The following is a 25,874-nucleotide window of genomic DNA, read 5'->3' as shown; positions in this document are numbered from 1 at the left end:
GCTTCACATTTTTAAAGATTAAAAAAGCAAAAACTTGCAATGAAGAAGAACAATGCAAGAAAGACATTACATGGCCGTCAAAGACTTAACTATTACTTGGTGCTTTACAGACAAGTTTGCTGATCGCTGACCTAGAGAGATGGTTTTCAAACTGGGTTCCCAGGCACCCCAGGGTTCCATAAAGTATTTTGGGGGTCATCCACAAAGGTGGAAAAAGAGCCTGCTTCAACTCAGCAGAATCTGCTCTGATCCAGATCCCTTTTGGGGATTCTGTGACAGGCATGGGTAGTGGTTTACTCCACGCCCCTTCCTTCACTCAGCCCTTCTGAGCACAGCCCTGCCTTGCTGGGAGTGTGGCATTGTCCTTAGCTGGCCTCAGAGTTAAGGATGACCATGGGACAGAATTCTGAGGGATGAGATGTGAGCTGAGGAGTTGTGAGCCGAGGCATCTTCCCATCCTTTGCTTCTTGTAGTCAGGAGGACGAGAGGCACATGCAGAGAATGGTACATGGAAAATACAAGGTGCCCAAGACACTGGAGGAGTTTCCTGCACCCCACAGCCAACGCCAACCTAGCAGCTGCAAGCTACATGCACCGCACAGCCAATGCCAGGCTAGCAGGTTCTGAAGAAAGGCTTTCGTCACCACAGATGACTCTTTAAGGTTCCGACACTCTGGATGGATCCATTATCCTGGCACGGAAACCGAGAGCCTGTCCTTGGCCTTTCTCGGCTTCCCCTGTCCTCCTCGGAACACTTCTCTGAGCTCTCCAGGCTGAGAGAGCCTCAGTTTACCAATGCTGCTGCCAAAGTGGCTCTTAGCTCCATGGAAGGAGGGCACTCACTTTCCCTGCACGCAGCCTGGACAGTGATTCCTGCTGGGGTCATGCTGAGGGCCAAGGGCAGGGCTGCAGCATGAGCTCCTGGGGGCGGCAGGGAGGGGGAGGCCAATGGGAAGGCTGAAGACCTGAGCCCCCTGGGGCTTCCTGAAAGGGGCCCCAGGACCTTGGAAGAAGGCACTTGATGATTTAGGTAAAGCAAGCCACTGGGGACCTCTCAGAGGTCCTGGAGCTCTGGTCACTGCCTTGGGTTTAACTTTGGTGGTTCTGAGAACAGGGAATCTTTTGGCCCCTCACTGACTCATTCCCCTCCTGCTTCGTGGATGCAAACATTCCCCATTCACTCAGCTGTCACCACGCGCCTGCCCAGTGCTGGGGTTTGGAAAGGCACCTGCAGGCAAGAGACACGTGGCCACCTTCAGAGAGCTTGCAGTCTGGTAGGAGGGGCCGCCAGAGGTCAGGAGTACAAAGGAAACTACACAATGGGATGCTGCTGCTGAAGCCAGGGGTGCATGGGGAGGGACTGGGAGGGGTATGTGTGCAGAGCAGGGAGACAGCTGTAAGGAAGACAGGAGTTGGGCTTTGGGTATACAGGAGGCTATTAGAGGGTCCCTGTGCAGCCACGAGGGGCAGGGGCCAGCTCTCTGACCATGGCATCTCCCCCAGGGCCAGCTCAGAGAGGGGGTGCGAGTCAGTGTTTGCTGAGTGAGTAAGTGAGTGAACAGACGTGCTCCTGCCATTGGCACTGGCCGGGCTCACTTGCTGCCAGTCATTTCTCCACTCTCCAGCTTGACAAAGGGAGCAGCGGCAGTGGCCGTCGTCGAATCAGAGCGCTCTTATCTTTGGCTCTGCAGCTCATGAGATCAGCCGCCCTTTCCTTCTTCCTCTCATTGCCCCTCCCACCCTCATTCTCTCTCTCCCACTTTGACCCACTTCTGCTGCTTCTCCACTGAAGGTGGACTGACTTTCCTAATCCAATCCAGCAATGCTCATATGCAAATTGGGTCAGATGTCTCCGCTCACACTGGGAGGCTGCAGAGGAGAGGCAGATGTGCGCAGGTAGGGGGCACCTAGGCAGGTCTGGGTTGCAGCCCTGGCCATGGAAATTTCATCAGCCATGTTTCCTTCCACCAGGCTGAACCCAACACCCAACGGTCCTGACAAGAGGTGGGTCTGGGACAGTGGCCCGAAGCTGAAGCCCAACCTGGGCCTGGCCAAATGCAAGCAGCTGCCTGATCCAGAGACGGGGTCTTCCCCATCAGGTGCGCTCATGCTGAAACACCTGCTGAGCTTCACCTGCTGCCAAGTGCTGTGCTAACGGCAGAGGAAATCAACAAAATGCCATTGCTGCTTTCAAGGCCCTCGTGCGTCAGTTAAGACAGTGAGTCTTCATGGTTCCCACAGCACAGAGCTGCGGAGCCTGTAGGTGCTCGGTTCATACTGGAACGAACCTTTATGCAAGTTCTTGGCTGTTCCCACAGGAGAGCATTTTGGACCTTGTGATTGCCGTGGAGGGCCCTGGCTGCTGGGACATTTCTAGCTCCCTCAGCTCAGCGGGCGGAAGTCCTCTCATGGCGGGTGTGGAACTCCAGGCAAGAAGCGCCTGGCAGGTGCCATCGTTCCACAGTTAGGAGAAGACCAAGAGGCAAGCACCCCATTCCACACTCCTGCAGGGAAACCTCTCAGCCCCTTCGAGTAACAGCAGCTTCCTCCATTGGCTCCTTGCAAGAGGGGCGTGGCATTCCCAATCCCATTCCCGGAGCTTTCTTGTCTCACCATCATCTTTCTCCTGTATCTTCACTCTCCTTCCCTTTGTTAGCTCTGCTCTCAGCCTATAAACAGATTCCAGTTCTCAATATTCTAAATAAGCAAATACTCCAGCTTGCTCTCCATCCTGCCTCCCTCACATGCTACTGCCCATTCTCCTTTCTTCTCTGCACCATCAAACTTACCACGAGGGCTGTCTACACCACCGGCCTCCAGTCTCACTTCCATCCACTCACTTCTCATCCCACTCTGCTCTCTGCTGCTCCCCCAGAGCTCCTCTGCAAGGTCTTCCTCCAAAGGCAAAGCCAAGGGCTCATCCAGTTCTTTCCCGACAAGACTTTCCCAGCATTCACACCCCCAGACATGTCCGAGTTGGAAGTCTCCCTGCCCTGGCGCCAGGAGCCTGCTCCTGCCTCTCAGACTGTTCCTCCTTTGTCTCTTTCACTGGATCCCATTCTTCCTCCTGCAAGGATGGTGTTCTCAGATCCGCTCCAAATCTCATTCTCTGCTCCCTTTTCAAGAAAGAGGGCCCTTTCCTCAGGCGTCTGTTCCTGCCCTGGTGGTGGTAACACCCAAATCTCTCCCTTGAGCCAGATCTGTGCAGAGTTCCCACCCAGTGCATCCAAATGACATCAGATGAACCACAGGCACTTCACATGTATCGTATTTCCCTGTGAGACCCCGCAAGGCCTGTTATCCCTCATGCATTTTATTTTTACAGCTCACATTGGCCCAAGTCAGAAAGCAAATAAATACATGAATACCTCATGAGTACCCTTGATGCCACTTGGGATAAAATGTTGAATAAACTCTACTTGGATCCCCCAATCCAACCAGCCGCCAAGTCCTGTTCCATCTCCCAACACTCTCTCATCCATTTCCCCTCCAAAGCCTTGGTTGATGCCTCCTTTTCCCTATGTAGGTAATGGATTCAACCTCCTGACTGGTCTCTCTCCCTCCACTGGCCCCCTCCAGGACTCTCACTGCTACCAGGGCCATCTTTCAAAACCTCAGGCATTCCCGCTATTGCTCTGACCCTGAAGGACGTGTGGACCTCATCTTCCCTGGAGCCATCCCAGGCCCTCACACCCACACTGAGACCGTGTTTCACCCAGCAGCTCAGCACAGCTAGAGAAGTGCATGGATGCTGGAACCACAAAGACTGGGTTTAAATCCCAGCTCTGCCACTTCCAAGCTACGGGCGACAGCTATTTACTAGCTATTTCCTACCCTTTAATCTGCACATGGCTCAGTTTCTTTGTCCATCAGATGGGTCTATTAAAACTTAGTTCACTGTGCTGTTCAGAGAATCATATAAAATCATAAATTCAGAGGGATCAGCTCACTGTTTGGTACAATGTAGGCACCCCAGCAGTAAGAATTACCATTGTTATTTATTTATTTTTTGACAGGCAGAGTTAGACAGTGAGAGAGAGAGAGACACAGAGAAAGGTCTTCCTTCCGTTGGTTCACCCCCCAAATGGCCACCACGGCTGGTGTGCTGTACCAATCCAAAGCCAGGAGCCAGATGCTTCCTCCTGGTCTCCCATGCGGGTGCAGGGCCCAAACAATTGGGCCATCCTCCACTACCTTCCCGGGCCACAGCAGAGAGCTGGACTGGAAGAGGAGCAACCGGGACAGAATCTGGTTCCCCAAATAGGACTAGAACCTGGGGTGCTGGCGCCACAGGCAGAGGATTAGCCTTGTGAGCCGTGGCGCCGGCCAGTACCGTTGTTATTAACAACAATCTACACTGCTAGCCTTGCAGAGCTCTGTTTCAGAATAAGACCCAGACCTCTTGGCTATGATCTAGAACCTGCTTACCTTCCCATCCTCACGTTGACCTAGGTACACTGGGTTACTTTCAGTTCTAATAGACTATACCAGACCTCAGTGCCTTTGCACATACATCCACTCGGAATACTGATTTCCAAGCCCACCCAGCCTTCCAGACCCTCTTAAATGTCACTATGTTGCTTTCTCTGTGAGAACTTCCCAGAACTTCTGGCTAGCAGCTCCATCCTGGGGTTTTTGTAGCACCCTGGAGTCATCTCCATCAGCACTTTTCTGTCTCTACTGTAGTTTTATATTTCTATGTCTGTCCTGATTGCCATGATCATGTCCTTCAAGGGCAGAGGTTGTACCTAGAGTCCTTGAATGGATGAATGCTCACCTCATAAAACACCATGAACTTAAGAGAGTTCTGCAATTCTGGCTGAAGGGGACACCCAGAGGTGAGTGGACAGGAAGTTCTTGGACACCTATACCTCACCTGTGTACCAGACCCATGAATAGGGTTAGCAACACGGCACCAAATTCCCTGGTGTTGGCATGAAAGCAACGTCTATTCTCAGTCTTAGGCCTTGAGTGTCCACACTTAAGCCTGCATTGCGCTGTATGTCCCTGGCTTTCCTCCTACCAGGTGTCAGGCTGGGAAGCCCAGCAAGAGTGCATAGAGATGCCAGGAAGGCACAACCCATGGGAGTGTCCTTCAGTGGCCTCTGGCAGGACACACGGGAGAGTGACCAGTACTGGCCACTGAGCTGCCACACTGGCCAGGACTAGGCCTTCTGGGGGCACATCCAATCGCTTCTCAGAAAATCCCCAGGCCTCACCTAGACTTTCCTCCATACCCTATTTTCAAGTTCAAAAGAAAATGTAAGTAACTCTAACAAAGCCCAAGGCAGAACCCTCAACCCCTCACTTCATACCATCGTGCTATCAGGTCCCTCTGCCGGTCTAGCCTCTGTCCTCGCCCCAAGGGGCTGAGCACCCTCCTCCCTTGACCAGGTAAAGAAAATGGGAGGCTGGTGCCATGGCTCAATAGGCTGGTCCTCCGCCTGCGGCGCCGGCACACTGGGTTCTAGTCCCGGTCGGGGCGCCGGATTCTGTCCCGGTTGCCCCTCTTCCAGGCCAGCTCTCTGCTGTGGCCCGGGAAGGTAGTGGAGGATGGCCCAAGTGCTTGGGCCCTGCACCCCATGGGAGACCAGGAGAGGCACCTGGCTCCTGGCTTCGGATCAGCGCAGTGTGCCGGCCACAGCGGCCATTGGAGGGTGAACCAACAGTAAGGGAGGACCTTTCTCTCTGTCTCTCTCTCTCTCACTGTCCACTGTGCCTGTCAAAAAAATAAATAAAATAAATAAAAATAAAAAAAAAGAAAATGGGAATCTCTTTTTGTGAAATGCTGTGCAAAGCCTGCTTCCACCGGTCCCAGTGCTGCAGCCCCAGGCACTTGGACCCAAGAGTTCTCAAGTGTTGGATGAAATTTAAGACGAAAAAGCTTTTTACAAATTAGGAAGTATTAAGGACTAAATTATATTCTCCTAAAATTCATATGTGGGGAGTCTAATCCTCAATGGGACTGCATCTGGAGAGGAAAGGACTCCTTTATGGGGGCCATTAAGTTAAACAAGGTCACGGGGGCCTGGCTCTAATCAGAGGGCACTGCTGTCCCTGGAGGGGAGCAGGAATCTTCAGGGCTCTCTCCTGCTCCTGCTCCTGCTCCTGCACCTGCACCGCGGTGAGGTCACGTGAGGACACAGTGAGGAGGTGGCTGCCCATGAGCCTGGAAAAGAGTCCTCACCAGACACCAGATCTGCCCGCACCATGCTCGCCGTGAACTCCCAGCCTCCAGACCCATTAGAGAACAAATGTCTGTTGTCTAAAGTACCCGCACAGGTCACAGTATTTTGCTGCAGCAGCCTGAGCGGACCACGTAACAAGGAATTCTCAGAGCCCAAACCACAGAACTTCGGTGCACAGAAAGGATCTGGTCGAGAACAGCTCCAGCTGTCAGGACCTCGTGAAGTGGGGACAGGAGACCAAGGTCTGGGCCCCCTGTGGTGGAGCCCTTGATACAACACCCTGCACAGAGCTGGGCTCGTGACAGCTGGACCTGTGGCACGGAGATGAACCAGAAGTTGGGCTTCCTCCCCCTGTCCCGCCAGCCTCTGGGTAGACCTCGGGGCTGACTGCTTCTCTCCGACCTTAGTCCTGTGTGCCCAGGAAACAGAAAGGCCCGCGAGGATGCACAGCTCTAAGTGCGCCTTCCCGTGGACCTGCAGCCTCCACGGCGCGGGTGCTGTGAAACTTGCACGCTGAGCTTTTGTCTGCAGAGGTTTCTGGCAGGCAATGCCCTCAGCACCGGCAGCAGCGGATGCAAACCCTTCCTGGAGGACACCACCTTCTACCTAGGTCTCAAAGAACTCTCAGAAACAACGTTTAGGATTCTGGTGGCGTAGCCAAAAATTATACAACAAAGAAGGAAACCTGGCTCTGGGAGCAGGAAGTGAGAAACAACCAAAGACTGACCCCAGTTTGCTGAGACTTCAGATGCTAGCCGTATCAGACACAGAATATAAAACGGCATGTTAAACACAGTGAAAGAACTTGAGCAGGATCATAGGATCCCACACATGAGCAAGGAGTAAGAGACCGTAAAATATGACCAACAACATTTGACACAGAACCAACCAGGGCCTTATAAAATAAAAAATGATTAGTATTTAAAGTTACAAAAAATCTTCAATAAATGACTCTAACAGAGGCTAGAAATCACTGAACAAAGATTAAGTTAGCAGGCTGAGAGGGACACCACAGGAGACGGCTTAGGAATCAAGACGCGACAGTGAGGAAGACAGACACGTCCTGTCAGACTTCTGGAAGGAGGGAAGAAGAAAGGAGGGGTAGCGGCTACACAGCCTCCAGAGCTGAGGAGAGACGTGCTCCATGGATCCAAGAAGCTTATGAAGAAGGCAACAGCCATATCACACCTAGGCACGTGATGGTGAACCTGCCAGAGACCGGAGGCAAGGACAAGACCACACAGGGAGCTGGACACGTGTCGCAGGAAGGAGCGGCGAGAAGCTGACAGCAACAGTGTGGCGTGTAGAAGACACTGGGAAACACCTCCATGGGCACAGAGAATGTCACTGTCAACTGAGAATCAAATGTCCGGTGCATAGCAGTGCTCTTTCAAAACTCAGAGGAGACAGCCATTTAAAGACAAACGAGAAGTGGGAAAGTCTGCCATCAACTGGAAAACAAATTCCAAAGCAGGCACTCTGGACAGAAAGAAAGTGATTCCAAAGAGAAGGACTGATGTGCAAGAAGGGAAAAGCAGTAGCTACGCAATGCACTCTTAATGGATACTGACTCTATGCAACAATAACTAAGAGTGGCTCAGGAGAAAAAGTAAGATACCATGAAAGTACACACACCACAGAGCATGAATCAGGAGGGGGTAATTAGCACCGTTGTCCTCTAAGATTACTGGCTTTTCAAGAGGAACATGAAATTACTATTTAATGTGAGACATCATTAGGTAACCATATTAATATTGCTGGGGTACTTTGGGGTAATCCTAGAAGAATAGAAATGGTTGCGTAATTTAAATGATTTAAAATCTCTTGTCAAAGGTAGACTGTCAGACTGGATTTTTAAAAATCCAGCAATACACAAAACACATATAAAGCATAAGGAAGTAGAAAAGTTAATAGTAAGAGAACAGAAAAGATTAGACAAAGACCCAAAGAAAGCTGATATAATAGCTAGTGGGGAAAAAAAGCTTTAAGGTCAAAGATATTACTACAGATAAAGACAGTCTCATAATTGGTCCATAATTGGTTTTGAAACAAACAGCTCAATTCACTAGGAAGATGTATAACATGCAGTTTGAATGTTGTAATAAAACAGCTTCCAAATATATAAAGCAAAAAAATTGACAGAACATTTAAAGAGTAATAGACAAACTGATCATCAGAGTGGGAAATTTTAATATTCCTCCCTCTTCAGTTGATTGATCAAGAAAACAAAAAAAAAATCAATGAAGATATAAATACAATTAACAAGCTTGATGTAATGGGCATATTAGAAGACAAAAATTGTAAAAGCTGCCTCTATTTTTTTCGAACACAAATGGAATAGATGTGAAACTGACAACATTAGTCCAGAAAGTACTACAACAAATTTCAAATGCTTCAAAACAGACAATGTTCTCTAACCAAAAGCTTAAGAAACAGTAACCAAAAGACAGCTAGAAAATCCTTTATTTGGAAATTTAGAAATACTTGGGAATAAATCAGGGTTATTAGAAGCACTGCTGTTGTTCAACAACAATAATGGAATTAGGAAATATTCAGAACTCAGCTATAACAGAAAAACTGCGTATAAAAATCAGTAGGAATAGGAATACAGCCAAAGTGGTCCATGGAGGGAAATTTATAGTCTTGGATGCGTAAGATTGAAAATAATGGACTAAGGACGAAAATTAGATGCTAGAAAGAGAACAACAGAATAAGCCCAGATACCATAGAAGAAAGGAGATTATAAAGATGAGAGCAGAAACAGTTGAAATAGAACATAAATATATTAGCAGGAGTATTAACAAAACCAAAATTTGTTCTTTGAAAAGACAAATAAATGTGAAACTTCTGACCATACTGACTACAATATGTCAATAAATATGCAAAAGAAAACAGAAACAATAATAGCAAGAACTATAAATGTAAGAGGCAGTATGCACAACTTCATATGCAACAAATTTGAAAACTTAACAAAATGGACTCCAGAAAAAACGGATGGCCTAAATAATCATTCAGTCATCATAGACATTAAATCTATAAGTCTAAAATCTTTCAACAAAGGAAATGCCAGATCCAGAGAGTTTTGCTGAAAAACTTCACTGAACACTGAAAGCAAATGTTATTTCACCTTCCATTAATAACCCTAAAAGACAGAAAGAGAGAAAACATCCTCAAATCACTCTGTGATGCTAGCATTATCTTGATACAAAACACTTGGCAAGGGAAATATGTAAACAACAACAAACACACAAAAACCCAAACCCCAAAGAACAGACTGATCTAACCGAGGACATAAGAGTGAATGATCCAACAAAATGTTAGCGAATCAAATATAGGCATGTATGAAAATAACAATGCTAAATAACAAATCAGCTTTATCCAGTGCAAGGTGGTTTTAAGATTATAAAAGTCAAACAATTTAATTCACTACACTAAGAATCAATGAGAAAAATAATATGAGCATATCAACAGATGCAGAAAAGTGCTAGATAAAATTCAACATCCATTCTTGATAAAAGCTACGAACAAACTAGGATTAGAAAGAAACTTCCCTAACCCACAAAGGAGTATATTGAAATTTTAAACAGACTTCAGCAAACACCAGATTTAGCGGTGAAGAAATAGAACACATTCCATCAAACAGCAGTGACAAGAGCACCCCCTCCCCCCGACCATCACAACAGAGTGACCTCATATGGGAGGTTCTGGCCAGACAGTGAGGGAAGCTGAAGAAAGAAAAGGTATAAGGATCAGAAAGGAAGAAACAAAACAAGTCCCTCCTTGCAGAGGCATGCTGTCCATGCAGAAAACTTCACAGAATTCACAGGTCGACTATTATAAGGTAGTTGCTTTATACAAAAACCAAAGTTTAAAAATTGGTTGCCTTTCTAAACACCAGCTGAGAGACAGGTAGAAAAATGCAATTTTAAAAGATGTGATTTACAGTGACAAAATACAAGACATTTAAGAGTAATTATGAGAGTACTCCAAAAAGTATGTGGCAAAATGTATTAAAAGGTAAGTTTAGTTTGGTGCAAAAAAAGTTCTGAAATCATGCAGCATTGTTTCACAATATGCATTTTCCATGAACTTTTTCAGATATTAACACATGTTTAAGATCTGCCATGGAAACATTACACAAGTTTATGGAAAGCCTTAAAAGAGCCTGCGAGGGGCCAGTGCCGTGGCACAGCCAGTTAATCCTCTGCCTGCAGCACCGGCATCCCATATGGGCGCCGGTTCGAGTCCCAGCTGCTCCCCTTCCAATCCAGCTTTCTGCTGTGGCCTGGAAAAGCAGAAGATAGCCCAAATTCTTGGGCCCCTGCACCCACATGGGAGACCGGGAAGAAGCACCTGGCTCCTGGCTTCGGATGGGTGCAGCCCTGGCCGTTGCGGCCATTTGGGGAATGAACCAACAGAAGAAAGCCCTTTTTCTCTGTCTCTCCCTCTCATTGTCTGTAACTCTACTTTTCAAATAAATAAAGAAAAAAAATTTTTTTTAAAAAAAGAAGCCTATGCAAACAGAGATTTACAATGTTCATGGACTCAAAGATTTGGAATCAAAAGACACCAGTTCTGCTGCAGTTGATCTGCAGCAGAATATCCTGATTCCAACAGGATAATCTGTGGATCTGGGCAAGATACTTATACAACTCATGACAGAGAATAAAGGGCATGGCAAAGAAAAAAAAAAACTAAATGAAAGATAAACATGAAAAAGATGTCTTAGCAATGCAAAACTAATCTCAATAACATAGATCAATGTTAGGGACTTAATTCTGACATCAATTAAGAACACCTGCACATATGACATGCTTACATTGACATGAAGTCCGAAGGCCAACAGAGCTGAAAATGTACTAAACACACAGAAGTTAACAGTCATCTCTGAGGGTTAAGGCAATGAAATGGGGTGGATGAGGGACACACATCACTAATGCAGCTGTGATGACTTTTCCTTAGGTTGGATGATGGCTACACAGGTGTTTGTTGTAGTTGGTGTTCTTTCTATCTTACTTATACGTAATAAATATATTTTTTATCTATGCAGCACTTAATCAAAGCCATGTCAAAGAATTATCTGCAGAGACTCCACCACCAACCAAGTTGTGGGTTTGTAAAACCCTTGCATACCAACTGCCCCGACCTGGCCCTACTCAGGGCACACTGCCCCCCGCCCCCAGAGCCTTACCTTGGCAGGATTGAGCGCTGTGATGATCCACACGCAGTGTGCATTGTTGTCGTACTGAATGGGGAAATTTGGGGAGGTGATGATGCCCGAGGGACCTCGGAGGTGGGCATCGCACATGCGGGCTGCCAAGAGGAGAGGAGAGGAGAAACAGGCCTTTCAGATTAGACTCGGTCCAGTCCCCCTTCCTGCCTCCCACGTCCTGCCTGCACAGAACAGATGGACTCTGGAGAGACCCAGACCCCAGACATAACCTTTGGCCTCTGGCATCCTTCTTGCACAGTCCTCAGCAGGTTCACCGGGAGGTCACAAGGCCTGGAGCCTTGGTGTAGGGGCAGTCTTCGTGTGCCTTGTCCTGTCCTGCTGCAATGCAGGCCACGGTGGGCTTCCAAGGCAAGCCGGGAACCTCCCTGCAGCCCCTGCCCACACCCATCACCCTGACTCCACCGTGGGAATGGGCTAAAAACCTGTTGCCCTAAAGCTAGGTGGACCCCCGGTACCTATGGGCCTGCTAAGCAGCCCAGTCCTCACTCCGCAGATCTGCCTGTGTTTGCCTATTTCTCTCCAATTCTCCAAACCAGCCAATGCTGCTCTTAACCCAAATCTGCTCAGTCAGGAGGCTGATCTCATTCCAGGTCCTGCCAGCCACCCCTTTCTCCCTTGTCCACCTCACTGGCCTCCCAGAGTGGCATCTCAGGATGTCCTTGTCCAGGCCACCCCAGCAGGTCTCAGGTGCCAGGCACACAGGGCAAGCTCAGTCCCATCAAGCCCTTCCCTCACTGTTCCCCGCACTCAGCTCCTGCCTGCATCAGGGCTTCCAACTGGAAGCATAAAGATTCAAGGTGAATTAGAAGAAGTGCTCTACTCAAGTAGATATAAAGTGGTATCAATCACAGCTTAATCTAATTAAGCTCTTTAAAATAGCTTCTAAACTAATTAGATTAAGCAGTGATTGATAACGGTTAAGGTACCACCTTGTACCTAGCTGTTTGCTTTCCTTCCAGACGCCTGCTGCAGTCCAGGCCACTTCATTCTTCAATGTTAGCGCTCAGCTATTTTCATCAAGGATTCTATGAGCCCATTCCAGGACTGCCCACTCGGCAGTTCATCCTAATTGTAGGCAAAGCGCCTAACAGTACGGAGCTGTGAGCAAACGCAACACGCCCGAGTATATAAAATCAAAGTCATATCAAACCTGGTTTCTGCTGATGGGCACGAGTATACTAGTGCACCTGTCCACATGGGGCCAGCATCATGACAAACCTTCTGTGGACAGCCTACCTAGGAGGGTCTAGAAAGTAAGCTCTGTGCTCCCGAACATAATGAAACTCTTCCCATTTCATGAACTCATCCTGTGCCCATTCATTCCAGAGTTCATTAAGTGCCTGTTGCTGCCCAGGTGGCGGGCAGGGAGAAACATCTGACCCGATGCTCCTCCCTGAAGGGTCCTGGCCAGTGTAGGCAGCAGGTGGGAAAACGATTATGATCCAGCAGAGCAGGTGTGGTTAGAGGGGTCTCTGCAAGGGGCTTTTGGGTCAGGATTGCTCCCTCCTCTCTGCATCTGGCTGCGTCTCCCCCTCCCAAAATGAGTTTGGACACGTCTCAAGAGGAAGCTCCTCCCCTCACGTGTGCCTTTAGCTCTATGCTGAGAACCACTTAAATGCACAGATTTTTGCATTGGATACAGGTGGGCCCTAAGGGGGGCGCTGGTTGAACAGCGGGCAGGCTGCCAGGTGTGCCATCTCAGCCTCCCGCATCTAAATCCCTTTACTGGGTGTTGAAGTCTGAGTACATTAGAAAACCTCTCTGGTTCTGCTTCCTTGTCTTTACAATGTGGTGGAGGTGATAAGACAGCATTGTAGGCCGGCACCGCGGCTCACTAGGCTAATCCTCCGCCTTACGGCGCCGGCACACGGGGTTCTAGTCCCGGTCAGGGCGCCGGATTCTGTCCCTGTTGCCCCTCTTCCAGGCCAGCTCTCTGCTGTGGCCCAGGAGTGCAGTGGAGGATGGCCCAAGTCCTTGGGCCCTGCACCCCATGGGAGACCTGGCTCCTGCCATCGGATCAGTGTGGCGCCCAGCCGCGGTGCACCGGCCGCAGCGGCCATTGGAGAGTGAACCAATGGCAAAGGAAGACCTTTCTCTCTGTCTCTCTCTCACTGTCCACTCTGCCTGTCAAAAAAAAAAAAAAAAAAAAAAAAAAAAAAAAAAAAGACAGCATTGTGCAGCAATGAGCTAAGCTGCCACTTGTGACACCAGCACCCCATTTCAGAGTGCCAGTTTGAGTCTGATCCAGCTCCCGGCTAAAGCAGTGGAAGATGGCCCAAGGGCGTGGGCCCTGCTACCTACATGGGAGACCTGGACCAGCCATCGCCATTTGAGCAGTGAACCAGCAGATGGAAGATCTCCCCTACCCCCATCACTCTCCCCTACAAATAACTAATTATTCATTTTAAATGTGGCCAAGATATCACTTCATGGAGCCCCAGGGAGGTTGAAATGATATGAGACGAGGCATGTGCATCCAGCCAGGCCTGGATGTGGTCAATATTCAACAAAGCGGCCCGGGACTCTACCTGCCACATCCATTCCTTTCTCTATGCCCAAAATTGTGCCCAAGGCTGAGGATCTGTTTTCTGCCTTCCCTGGTTTCTTTCTGGTCATGCTTGAGACTCACAGAATCACTAAACAAATTAGAACAAGATCATCAAAACCGCGGCCACAAACCAGCCCACCTTTGCCAGGGGACCCGTGCCTTCAGAACTGCAGGCCAGCCAAGAAGCCCACACACCTCCTCCACCTTTTCTGGAAAGTCAGAGTCTGCTGCCAGAACCCTTAGCTTCTGACTCCATTTATCCTGCACTTGTTTCCAAGAATCAGACGGTATTTGCAGTCTGTTGACACATGCTGAAGGTAATTAGAGAGACAGGGCAAAAAGGCATTTCCCACTTACAGTACAGAGGGGTTTAATTAAAATATTACGATCTGCAGATAGCATGGAGCACCTTAAAATACACTCTGAATACAGCATCAGCTCCTTTTTGCCTCCAATATCTGGGCAAGACCAGGGGTTCTGTGGGCAGACAGATGTCCCCCTGGGACCCACCACCAGACAGGGAGCTCACCGTTGGTGTCCACTGAATAAATGAATGAGTGGATCTTGCAGTGCCTCCACTTGCCTCTTCCCACCCAGGGCTCCTCTAGACAGGTGACAGTGACACTTCTAAGGTGTCTAAGGTGACTGAGACCTTCTAAGCCTGAGTCTTCCTCTGAGCACCACTGACCTGATGAGGGACGTATCACAGTCCAGGGCACTGTGAGGAGATACCCCCCAACCCGGATCCACTGCCAGGTGTGGCACTAAAACAACAAGCCAAGTGCTCCTCACGTAAACACCTGTGCTCTTCTAGCTTCTCCCCAAATCTCCTCCCCCTCTCCGTTCTGTGCTATCCTCCTGGCTTCTCCTACTACAGACCTCCCCTCTCGCCCTGTCCTCAGTCCTCTGGACCCACCACCCCGCCGACCAATTCTAAGGTGCCCTAAGCCCTACTTAGAGCTGCAATGGCTTTCAGACCTCCTGCTCCAATTCCTACCATGACTGAAGCCCAGTGCCCATGCCCCGCCTTCTGTATTTCTTTCTACAGATGTTTGCTGGGCCTCGAGAAAAACTCATTCTTGCCCGCTCCAGACCTCCATTCTGAGGACACATTTTCCCTCTGCTCATCAGCCCCCTGCTGCCTTTTCTCCTCGCAGTGCCCAACTGACACATCCTTGGCCACCGTTACGAGTTTTCTCCTGCAAATCCTCCACAAACCCTTGTTTCCTTTGCTCCCTGGACAACATCAATTATGGAGGAAGCTCTTCGCCTCCATTCTCCATCCCTGCTCCCACACAGATGAGCTTAGCTGGGAGAAAGACCACTCATAGGAATAGGAAGACTGATGACCCTGCAAGATCACAATGACCTATCTCAGAAGAATCCTAGACACTGCCTGGCGACCCTACCATCTCGCCCTGCCAGCTCTCGCTCTCCTGCATTCTCACACCTTCCGCACGCCTCTCTCGGACCTCCCCCGCTTCTTCTCACCTCCCTTCCTCTGGGCTGGTGATCTGAGAAGCCATCTGGCAGGCACATCCTTCCTTCCCCTCCCTAAGTGTGCAATCCTGCCTGCTTACGTGCTCTTTGTCTTCCTCCTGTAGCAACACAGCACATCCTCTCTTTTTGGAGCCCAACCTCTTCTCACGAGATCTGGCACCCCTGCCTTCTTTCCATCCCAAGATCAGCCCTGTTCACAGCTGGCCCCGGGGCCCTGCTGTCCTGAGACCCTGGGAGGTCCGACTCTCAGGTCTTAAACTGATCATTCCATTCCTTCCATTCCTTCCCTACCACCTGTGCCTCCAGCAGAGTGAGTCTGGCGTCATTGTCCCTCCAGTCCTCTGGCTCCTGCATCTCTTCCCGTCTCTTGATCTCCTGACCCTTCCTCTCTCATCCCTCTGCCTGGACCTCAGGGCTCCTCACTGAAACCATTCGCTCTCTCCACACCTTCATATCTGCTTGGCAAAACGGCCGCCTTTGAGCGGCTGTACCGTCCACCTTTTCTATTCTTCATCCTTGGTGCCTAGGGGCCGCCAGGAGAGCCACAGATTGATTGACGGTCTGTCATCATGATGGAAGTCTCAGCCCAAGTCAGTCCTCTCTTCCTTCAGCTCCCTCACTGATTCTTTGCAGAGACAACTTCAAATCTTGGGCCCTGGGCTGAGCCGTGTAACCTCAATAATTACTTTTGAGTCATTATTATCCTTGAACTTCTCTGGAGATCTGACCCTGCTGACCCTTCTCCCTTTGTGAAACTCACTTTCTTTGGCTTCAGTGAGCCTGTTGGATTTTCTCTCTGGCCCTCTTCAGTGTCTTTCTTCTATACTAATGCCTTACAAGTAGTTTTAAAAATCTAGATAAAGGTTATATGTTCTTTGCACATTATTGCAACCCTCCTGTAAATTTTGAATTATATCAAAATAAAGAGTTACCAAAGAACAGAAAGGGTGGAGGGGGAGTTGTTCTGCACGGATCCATCCAACATGCAGACTCAAGGATGTGCAGGCGCAAGGACTGAGCCTTGGAGTCAGCGTCTGAAGCTCGGCTCCACTGATTGGCTTTGTGCCCTTGGGGAAGTTGGTCATTCTAAGCTTTAGCTAAACATAAAATATGGTTATTACCATGCTCCTCTATCCAGAAATTATGAAAAATGCCTGGTGCAATGCTTTCGACAAGTATAAAGAGCTTAACCAATGGGAGTGTTATCATTAGTACACATAGATAAGGGATTCAGGGACATTCTCAGGGTTGGAGCAATGGGGCATGTAGTCTAGCGCAGTCAGTGTGCATCACCTAGGGACACCAACGGAGAGGAGTGAGGAGAGAAAGGAGAGCAGGGGAGAGAGATGAAAATAGAACTCTGGGCAACCATACTGTTTAAAGGGTGGGCCAGGAAACTGATCCCATGCAGGGCACCAAGAAGGAAAACAGCCGCCTCTGAGTATCACGGCCTTGACTTCAGCCTGGCTGGTGCTGTATTTGCCATGTTTCTCTCCCATTTCACAGATGAGGGGAAAGATTCATAGCATTTCAGGGTGGTTTTCTCCTGTGCCACATGGTTGATCAGTAGTAAAATAAGAACTTGAATTTAGGTCTCTGAGTTCCAAATCTGAAATTCTATCCCCACCAAAGAATTATGCTTATATTTGTGTGTATAAATATCTGAAAAGTTCATGGGACGTGTGCATTACGAAAACCTGTATGTATTTGAAATCACCAAAATAGAGTTCTCTCTTAATTCCATTTTTATACAAACTTCATGAGGTGTGTGTGTATGTGTGTGTGCAGATTTAGCCCAAAAGGAAAAAATACATGGTTTTCTGTTAATGATTTACTTGGGGCTGGACAGTCCCTGCCCTCCACCAACACCAACCTGTGGTCACAACAGACCAGGTCTCCCAGATGTCAGTGGGTCCTCTTGCTATGCTAGTGGTGTATGAACAGCATTCTCTGGAGCCCCGATATCTCTGCTTAGAGGCTACTGAGAGCGGCCGAGGGAGAGGTGAGTGCAAACCTCCTGCCCCTGCTCTCATCAGAGAAGCTCCTCTTGCACCTGTCTTACTTACTTTCTGCAAAACCTTATTTTTAAATGTTGGGCTCCATCATGGCAAGCCCCATATTATACCACTCTGCCTCTCCCTGGGTCTGTGCACCCTTGGTTTAAGAGTGTTTCTTTCACACTGACCACCGTCTCTAGGAATCCAATTTGAAGCACGTCTTCTGGTCCTCTGGTGGGAGGCAAAGGAAAGAAATCCCCTGAATAGGTCTGATCTCAAATTCCAAAGTGAGGGCACAGCCCCAGCCGGTTCATCTGCTTCAATCCCTGACGCACTCAGGTGGTCCTCAAACGCCTGTTGAGACCCTTGCATGTGCCAGGCTCTGTGTTTTAGTGGAATCAATTGTGTGGAAAAATGAGTATTTAAAATCAAATCATATTTTAAATGCATTAGAGGAAAAATAATACCAGTGTGGATGATGGCAGTCCTTTCTAGAATGTAATTTTTTAGGAACTTGTTTCGGAGTTAGAGCTTCTTAGAATTCAAAGAATTTTGTCTCTTTTTGTTCTTAGAGTGGGGTTCACTTAAACTAAAAGAATCACAATTATAATAGGAACTCCAATTAATTAAAACCAAAAGATTTTAAAAGAAAAACCTTGAAAACTGCCAACATAAAGAGACCCTTGAATCTAATATCCGTCTCAGCCCTGGGCCTTCAGATAAGCCCAGGACAAATCATGAAGTCCAAACTCCAAACCAGGAGCCTTCCGCCTCTCCCTCTCTCCCTCACAGTGGTCTTTGTGAGGGGAGCCAGAGAGAGAGAGACTGGGGCTGGGTGTGTGACTCAGCAGCTGAGATGCCTGCATCCCTCATGGAGTCCCTGGGCTTCAGTCCCAGGTCCCATCCTATTTCCAGCCTCTGGCTAATTCATATCCTGGGGGGCTGCAGCTGATGACCCAAAAACTTGGGTCCTTGCCACCCCTGTGGAAGACCTGGATGGAATTCTAGGCTCCTTACTTGGTGTGGCCAGCCCTGGCTACCATGAGCACTTGGAGAGTGAACCAGTGGATGGGAAATCTCTCTCTCTCTCTGCCTCTCAAAATAAAATAAATAAACAAAAAATTTAGAGGGAGACAGAATGGCATGAGGGTGCACCTCTGTTGGAAATCCATGCCCCGCCACACTTGGGGCTGGTGGCTGTCCACACAATGACCTAATTCAGTCTGATAATCAGGGGGCAGGGCAGGTTTTATTGGTCCTGTGCAGGGTTAGTAAGTGACCAGGTGGCAGGACTGTGATCTAGATCAAAGTTTGTAGGGCTCCCAAGCAGTAGCCCTGCCATGTGACTGGTGAGGATGGTGAGGAAACCAACTCTGCAGGCCTCCAGGGCCGCCAGAGGCCGAGGCTTGCTCTGGGACTTGAGGAAGCTGTATATGCACAGTGCTCAGCCCACACATGTGTGCAAAGAAATCTCAAAGACCCCCAGCATCACTTCTCAACAAGCACGTTCAAGGTCACTGCCTCACCTCTTCTTCAAAGTCATGCCATGAAGCAATGTTCTATTATTACCTCTTTTTAGCAGGAAAAAGATAAAAGAAATTTAGAGGGGTGAAGAAACTGGCCCAAGGGCACACAGCTAAACTGTAATGATGGCTGGACTTGAACCGTGGTCCCCTTCCTCTTCCTCCTCAGTGGCAGCGGATGGAGAAAGCTGAGCCCAGTGCTCAGTGAGGGTGCAGCAGCAAATGCAGAGCCCAGTGGGCCAGAATCACTGCAAGTGCTCAAACGAGGCCCACAACACATTTGGGGAAAAGAAGAGTCCATTATTCAACTGTGGACTTCCTTTCAAAGCACCAGAGCTCCCCCCCCCCCCCCCCCCCCCGCAGGTGTTCATGAAAACAATCACCACCACTAGAAAGCAATGGCAAGTCTTGGACAAAAATCAGATCCCACCACCGCCTACAGGCATTGCTGTGTAGGCTTCTAGAAAGGAATCCTGGAAGGACAGATCGGCCAGGGCACCCTCGGTCCTCAGGCTGGATAAACCAGGCCTTTCCACACAGCTGGTGTCTTGACTCTCTCATTCAACACACGTTACTTGACACCTTCCAGGTGCCAGGCCCAGTTCTAGGTGGTGAACACAACAAAGTTCTCGTCCTAAAGGGCTGCTCTTCCACTGTGCCCTTGCTAGCGCTTCCCAGTTCATGAAATGTTCACACATCCAGAATTCCATTTCATCCTCACATTAGACACATGGGTAGTGGACACTATTAGCTATGTTTAACAGGTAAGAGAAGAGGCCCAGGAAAAACAGGCAGTTTGCCCAACTGCCAATCGTGAGTTGTACCAAGACCTCACCTTTTAAGGGAATGATAAAAAAAAAGCAGCTATGTCGAATTCTTGAAATAATTAAGTGAAAATCAGTAAAAATGCAAAGTGCATTATGAACCGTGGATCACGGCCACCTCAAGGTTGAATAGAGATGAATAAATTGTAGGCTTATTTGAAAGATATTTCCATGACCTTCTTCCAGGTTATTTATGGACACATTAATGAACAAGGAGTGGGCTTCGTTTCTAACTTTGCCATCTTATGTGTGATAATGATCTAGGTTCTTTATCCTGGGCCCCTCTCATACTGCATGGATCTCAGCCAGATGCCTATGCCTAGTGAGAGGTGAAATTCTTAGATCAGAAGAATCCAGAATGAAACTTTAGGGGGAAATGGGCCTTCTCTTCCAAAAGGGCACTCAAAAGAGCATCTGGGGGCTTTTGAAAGGACACCCGAGAGCCCCGTGCCCAAGGGCTCTCCTTGCTGGTGTCCAGAGCGAGCGCAGGAGAAGCACCTGTTGTCCTTGCCCCAGTGAAGGCACACTCCCAGGTCTGGTATTTCCAGGTTTTTGGTGGGGAGAGGGGTGGGGGCTGGGCCAGCCCAGCCATGTGACATCGGGGAGTGCGCGTGACAGGACCTTGAGGACAAGATGCCCGGGGTGGGGTGAGAAGAATCTTGCAGAGAAGCCTTGTGATGCTTTGGTCTATGTCACTGCACAGCTAGGAGCATTTCTTCAGAAGTGACAGCTCCATGGTCTGCAGTGTGGGAAAAGAAACAAGGGCACTGGGGAGAGGGGTCGGGATGCACATGTGTGACAATGGAGGAATCGAGGTGATGGCAGAGAAGGTGACTCCCTTTCCTACCAAGGTAGGGCCGGGCTATCTTTGTGTAGTGAGCTAGCAACATCCTCCATTAGACTGTGAGGTCCAGACAGGGAAGGGACTCCTCTCTTTCTCACCCCTGTATCTCTTGATCCCAGTATGGGCTTTGACACAAAGAAGATGCTAAGTGAGTATGATGATTAGTAAACAAACACAGGACTCCAGGCCCAGGGAGCAGCAAGGGAGTCAGGTGAGGTGGTCTGGGTGGCAGCCTGGGTCCCGGGATCTAAGCTCCACTTTCCATGCCCAGTCTGGCTTTCTGGTCCACGCCCTTCCCCGGGGCACCCTCACCTCGGCACACTGGCCTGTGGTCGCTCCAGGCTGCAAACATGTCGCTCACTCTCATGCAGGTGATCCGCTTGGACCCTTGCAGGTCATAGCCCTCGTTGCAGGTGAACTGGACACTGGATCCTAACCTGGGAGACAAGATGTGTCCGTGAGCTCGATCCCCAGGCCTGCCAGTCCTGCCCCGAGTCCTTCCTGTTCCATGAGGAAATCCACATGGATGGACCACTCTCACTGCTCCCGACCTTAACCTCTCCTCCACTGCTCAATTACTTAAAAATCTCCATTTGAAGGAACATCTGCTCTTCCACTTCCTTTTTTGGACCATTTAATGGTTTTAGGATTGAGTTAAAAGGTGACTTTGTGAGCAAAATGGGGATCCTCTGAGATAAGTATCAATTAGGGCAGCTAAGAGTGGGCGGATAATGCCCATAACTCTATTGAAAATGGAGGGTTATGGAAAAATGCCTTGAGAGTCAGAAACTCTGCAAAATGCGCCACCTCAGGGACCTGGAATCTTCTAGATGATCACGGGTCTGCTAGCGTGTCATTACTGAGAATGACAGCCTCTATATGCTGGCTACACAGGCAGTCTATCCCTTCCCCGCCCCCCATAAGACATGGACTCCGTACCAAGGGCTGGACCAGGACAGAACACCCAAGGCCACAGTCTACTCCAGAAAGGTCTCTGTCTCCATGCCATCACCTCCACTCCCTCCCTCTCCCCCAGGAAGGCCCTCATCTTGCACCCCCCACCCCCAGGCCAGCACACGCTTGTGACCAGAAGGTTCCCCAATCGATCTTACCTGAAATCTGAGCCTAGTCTTTTGCCCCTTTCGGGTATGCCAGGGTCTGGACACATATTATGTCCTTGGGAAACACCAACCTGAGTTACTACAAGGCAAAAAACAGCACATACAGAGATGCAGAGTCACAGGGAGGCACCCGTCGGGGCAACGTCTCAGGGTGGGTGGTGGAGGCAGAGACAGAATGAGGCCCTGCTCTGCGGGGACCATGTTGGGTGGCTGAGGTCTATCGGACTGGGGTTTCCTGAGTGTGTAAGGTGGGGAGCTGCTTTGACAAATGCCTTTGCAAGTCCAAGTGAAATTCATCCAGGAGCTTGTGGCTCAGAGACAGGCCCCGCCCCCATACCAACAGCCACTCCGTTCCTTTGTTCATCCCAGTGGCCAGCTCCTGGTGACCTCCCCACTCTGTGCTTCAGACCCCGGGAGTGGAGACTCTACATGGGATGAGCCCCCCGACCCCAGCCCCAAATGGAGAAATGACTCAAAGAAAGTGAAATAAAAGGTGGATGCATGGTCAGAAACGGTAAAGAATGTAAGAGAAAGCTGCAGTCTGGAGTTCAAAGCAAGGACTTGAGCTCAAATACAGGTATTTTCTTCCCATCAGACACTTCTCAAACCACAGTAAGCAGTCACCAGAGTACCCTCCCCCAGCTATTCCAACGCCACGGCCAAGGGCACTGAGCAGAGATAGCACCTGTGACGCTTCTGGCAGGCGGTGAGATGCTCTGACACCTGCCGACGCCAGAGTCCTGTTTACAAGAACCATATGCACAGCCGTCTGGGCTAGAGAAGGAACGCGGTCCAGGGGCGGCGGACACAGACGCGGAGGGGAGGGCGAGAGGCCCCGGCCCTGCCTTTTGGTTTTTCTCCAACGCTATGGTCAGACTGCTGAGGCTGGAAGCCCTCACACCTCTGCATTCCTGGCTTTGAGGCTGACCAGGAGCTCTGGCCAGAGCAGCCCCATTCAAGGACTCGCCAACCCCCAGCCCCAATTCCAACAGTAACATCTGGTCAAGGGAGTATGGGGTGACTGGAGCAAGCCCCTTCCCAAGTTTGCCCAATCCCTTCCCCTCCCCTTCCATGTCTCAGAGCAAGCACCCCATCACCCGACCACCCACTCAGTCATTCCCCCATATGGGTACACAACAAGCATTCATAAAGCACCTACTGTGCACAAGGCCTTCTGGATACCACGAGATATGACCACTGTCCTCTAGGAACAGCCAGTCGGGTGAAGACACGACACATAGAAACAAACCACAGGGTCACGATGGGGAGAGACAGCAAGTACAGGAGTGCCAGAGGGGAGGCCCAACCTCACTGCTGGGAGAAGTGCGGATGCCTGTCTGGGACTGTGTCTTGCACACACTTCCGAGGAGGTAGGATTTGGAATGGTGGTGACAGAGGTGACTGCGGCAGGCAGAGGCACATGGACACAGAGCTGGGGGTCTCTCAGTGTGACCGAACGAGAGACAGTGGTGAACAACGGGGTGACGGGGTCTAGAGGTCAGACTTTTAAAGAAGGGGACCCACGGAAGAATCCTGAGTGGGGTCAACACCCCGGGAGGCGCGGATTGCTCAGGCATAGGCTGGATATCTCGAGACGAGTTAGAGAGGCCCATGATTGTCCAAGTCAAGGACAATGAGAGGCCAACCGTGGGGTAGAAAGAGATGGTGGAGTTGGCTGGCAAAGAAAGAATCAGCAGGCTCCACGAAGGACCAGGGCACGATGCGGGAAATGGGTTCCCAGGCCTGGAGACACATGAGGATGCAGGTGGCAGAAGGCAGCAGGGCCGGGGGAGTCCCATCCCCCACTTGCTCAGTCCAGAACTCGTTTCTGCAGACAGAGGCCTCCTGAACACCGAGTTCAAACCTGCGGGCGAGCCCCGGGTGGGGCCAGCCCAGGGAGATGCAGGCCCCAGGCAGAGCAGGTGGCTCAGGCCAGGCAATGAGCGCGAGTCCCCCCACGCTGCGTTTCTCCAACTTTCCACCTCGCCAGGTGAGTGCCAGTCGTTCCCATGGGACCTGGGCCCTTGTTCCCAACCCCCTCCCTTTCCTTGCCAAGCCTCTACCTCTACAGATTTCACATCCTCAACTTAACAAAGCTCTTGTCCCCACCAGTGCAGAAACCTCAGGCCGGGAGAGGAAGACTGAAGCACCGGTGCCGAGGCAGGGCAAGCTCCTGCCTCTTGGGAACCCAAGTGATGGATAGAAGGAAGAAGATAACTGGGGCCAGAGAACCCCAGTGGGTAGGAAGGAGAGAGGAGGCTCTGTTTTCAGAAGGTGAGGAAGACACACTTGCTGCTCTACCTGGTTTACCACCAGCCACCCCCTACAGCCTCGCAGGATCAGTCCCTACCGTGGGCTTCCAGACTAACTGCCCACCTTCTTGAGTTGCTGCCTGCTCAACCCTGCCCACAGACCACACCCATCCCGAAGTCCCCGTTGACCACCACAGGGAATCACCCAGCCCCCTCGGAGCATGGTAAGAATGCCTGGGCGACTCAGCCCCCAGCTCCTGCCCTGGGAGGCAGACAGAGCAGCAGGCTGAGAGACAAGAATGGGGCTGGACCAGTGAGGAGAGACTACTGCAAAACCCTCTTGGACAACAGCCCTTGACCTACACAGCAGACCCCACGGCCTCCCCTTCAGTCGTGAGGCTCAGGAACCAGCCACGGAGTTACAGACCCAGCGGTGACGCAGCTCACACCCGGCCGGTACCCCCCTCTGCAGAGGGCTGAGCAGGCGATGGCAGTCCCAAGAGGAAGTTCAAGGCCCCTAGGAAACAAGCAACCTCAAACCCCAGTGAATGGTTTCTTGTATGAATTACATTCCCCCACCCCCCGATTCTCTGTTTAATCCCAGCCTTCACTGCCTATTCAAAACCAGCCCGTGTGCTTCCAGCATTAGGCCCCAGCAGGGTCCCTATGGTGTGGGAAAGGCCATGGTTTCTGCCCAAAGTGAAGAGAGCCATAGACAGCTGGGTGGCCAGGACCAGTGGCCAGGGTCTGTGGTGCCCACTGTCTGGTAAGGGTAGTAAGTGGGGCCCACTGCTCCGCCGAAGTCCAGAGCAGTTGTCCTTGGGGAATCCAGGCAGAACACAATGGCCAGACACCACCTGCACACATTTGCTCCCTGCCTCCAAGCTGTTGGAATCCCATCCCTGGCCCTTCACAGGAATCTTAGGAAGGAAAACTAATGCCTTTTTAGTGGAGAGACGCACATTTTTTTTGCAAAGAGTATTTGCATTATTTCATTAGAATTGGGTTTTTTCATCTTTTCGAGGGAGCATGGGCATCTCTACATAGCGAATGAAAACCATGGATTCGCCAGAAAAATCCATGTGCAACAGCTGGTTCATGGGTTGTTGAAGTCCTAGGTTACAAAGACCCAGCTGAGATCCAACCCACCCTTGGGAAGAAGGCAGGGTAAGATTTTGCCTTCCTAGTCTCCAGATGTAGCCACTGGGACAACACAACTACCTGGGGATGCATCTGAGATAAACACTTGCACTCGTAAATCCAGGCTATCTCCTTAAGTTTACTGGTGCCTCCAGGATAAAATCAGAAATGAAGTCATGCCTGCCTTGGGTCACCTGGTTTCCTGTGGCTACAGCAAGAGTCTGTGAGGGTCCTGGTCAGAGCTTGAGCCTTCTCAGCAGATTCCTAGCCTGACTCTGGACTCTCCAGGGTGCTGCCCCTTCCCTTGACCTCGTGGTCAAGCACAGAAGCAGGGCCTCCTGGCCACCCCTGCCATCCAGTTCCTCAGGCTGGACCATCAGAGATGCAGGTCTCCAGCTGCACCCAAGAGCCTGTCTGTGGTCCCCTCTCCACTTGGAAGACTCATGAGGCTGGTGCAAATCCCCACACCCAGGCTCTGTTCACCTGGGGCCCAGGATCCAACAGCCTCACACCCTCCCTTCTCCTGGCCACAGCCACCAGCACGGAGCTCTGGGACTACAAGGGATCTCCCCTCAACAAGTGCTTTTGGCATCTCAAGGCAAGTGAGCATGCGGAGGGAGAGTGAAAGGGTGAGGGGCGAGGCAGGCACTGACAGGGGTTGGGGGGCAGAGTACGAGACGGGGAGGAAAGGGAAAGAAAGGAGA

General features: G+C 50.2%; 1 protein-coding gene across 7 annotated transcripts in view; it reads right to left on the bottom strand.

The window, feature by feature from the left end:
* CSMD2 (CUB and Sushi multiple domains 2) overlaps positions 1-25,874 on the bottom strand; it is a 624,779-nt gene that overhangs the window by 282,267 nt on the left and 316,638 nt on the right. For 6 of the 7 annotated variants that reach the window (XM_051832052.3, XM_051832047.3, XM_051832045.3 and 3 more), the window contains exons 8-10: positions 21,770-21,857; positions 20,970-21,094; positions 11,380-11,501 (exon numbers count right to left, since the gene is read on the bottom strand). The exons of the other annotated variant lie outside the window; for it this stretch is intronic. In XM_051832052.3, coding sequence (XP_051688012.3) covers positions 11,380-11,501; positions 20,970-21,094; positions 21,770-21,857 — 335 coding nt within the window. The remainder of the gene's footprint in view (positions 1-11,379; positions 11,502-20,969; positions 21,095-21,769; positions 21,858-25,874) is intronic. 7 annotated transcript variants of the gene reach the window in all.

The sequence above is a fragment of the Oryctolagus cuniculus genome, chromosome 7, assembly GCF_051225735.1.
Source record: "Oryctolagus cuniculus isolate XC-2025 breed Fujian yellow rabbit chromosome 7, ASM5122573v1, whole genome shotgun sequence".
NCBI lineage: Eukaryota > Metazoa > Chordata > Mammalia > Lagomorpha > Leporidae > Oryctolagus > Oryctolagus cuniculus.
This window is presented reverse-complemented; position numbering and strand designations above follow the sequence as displayed.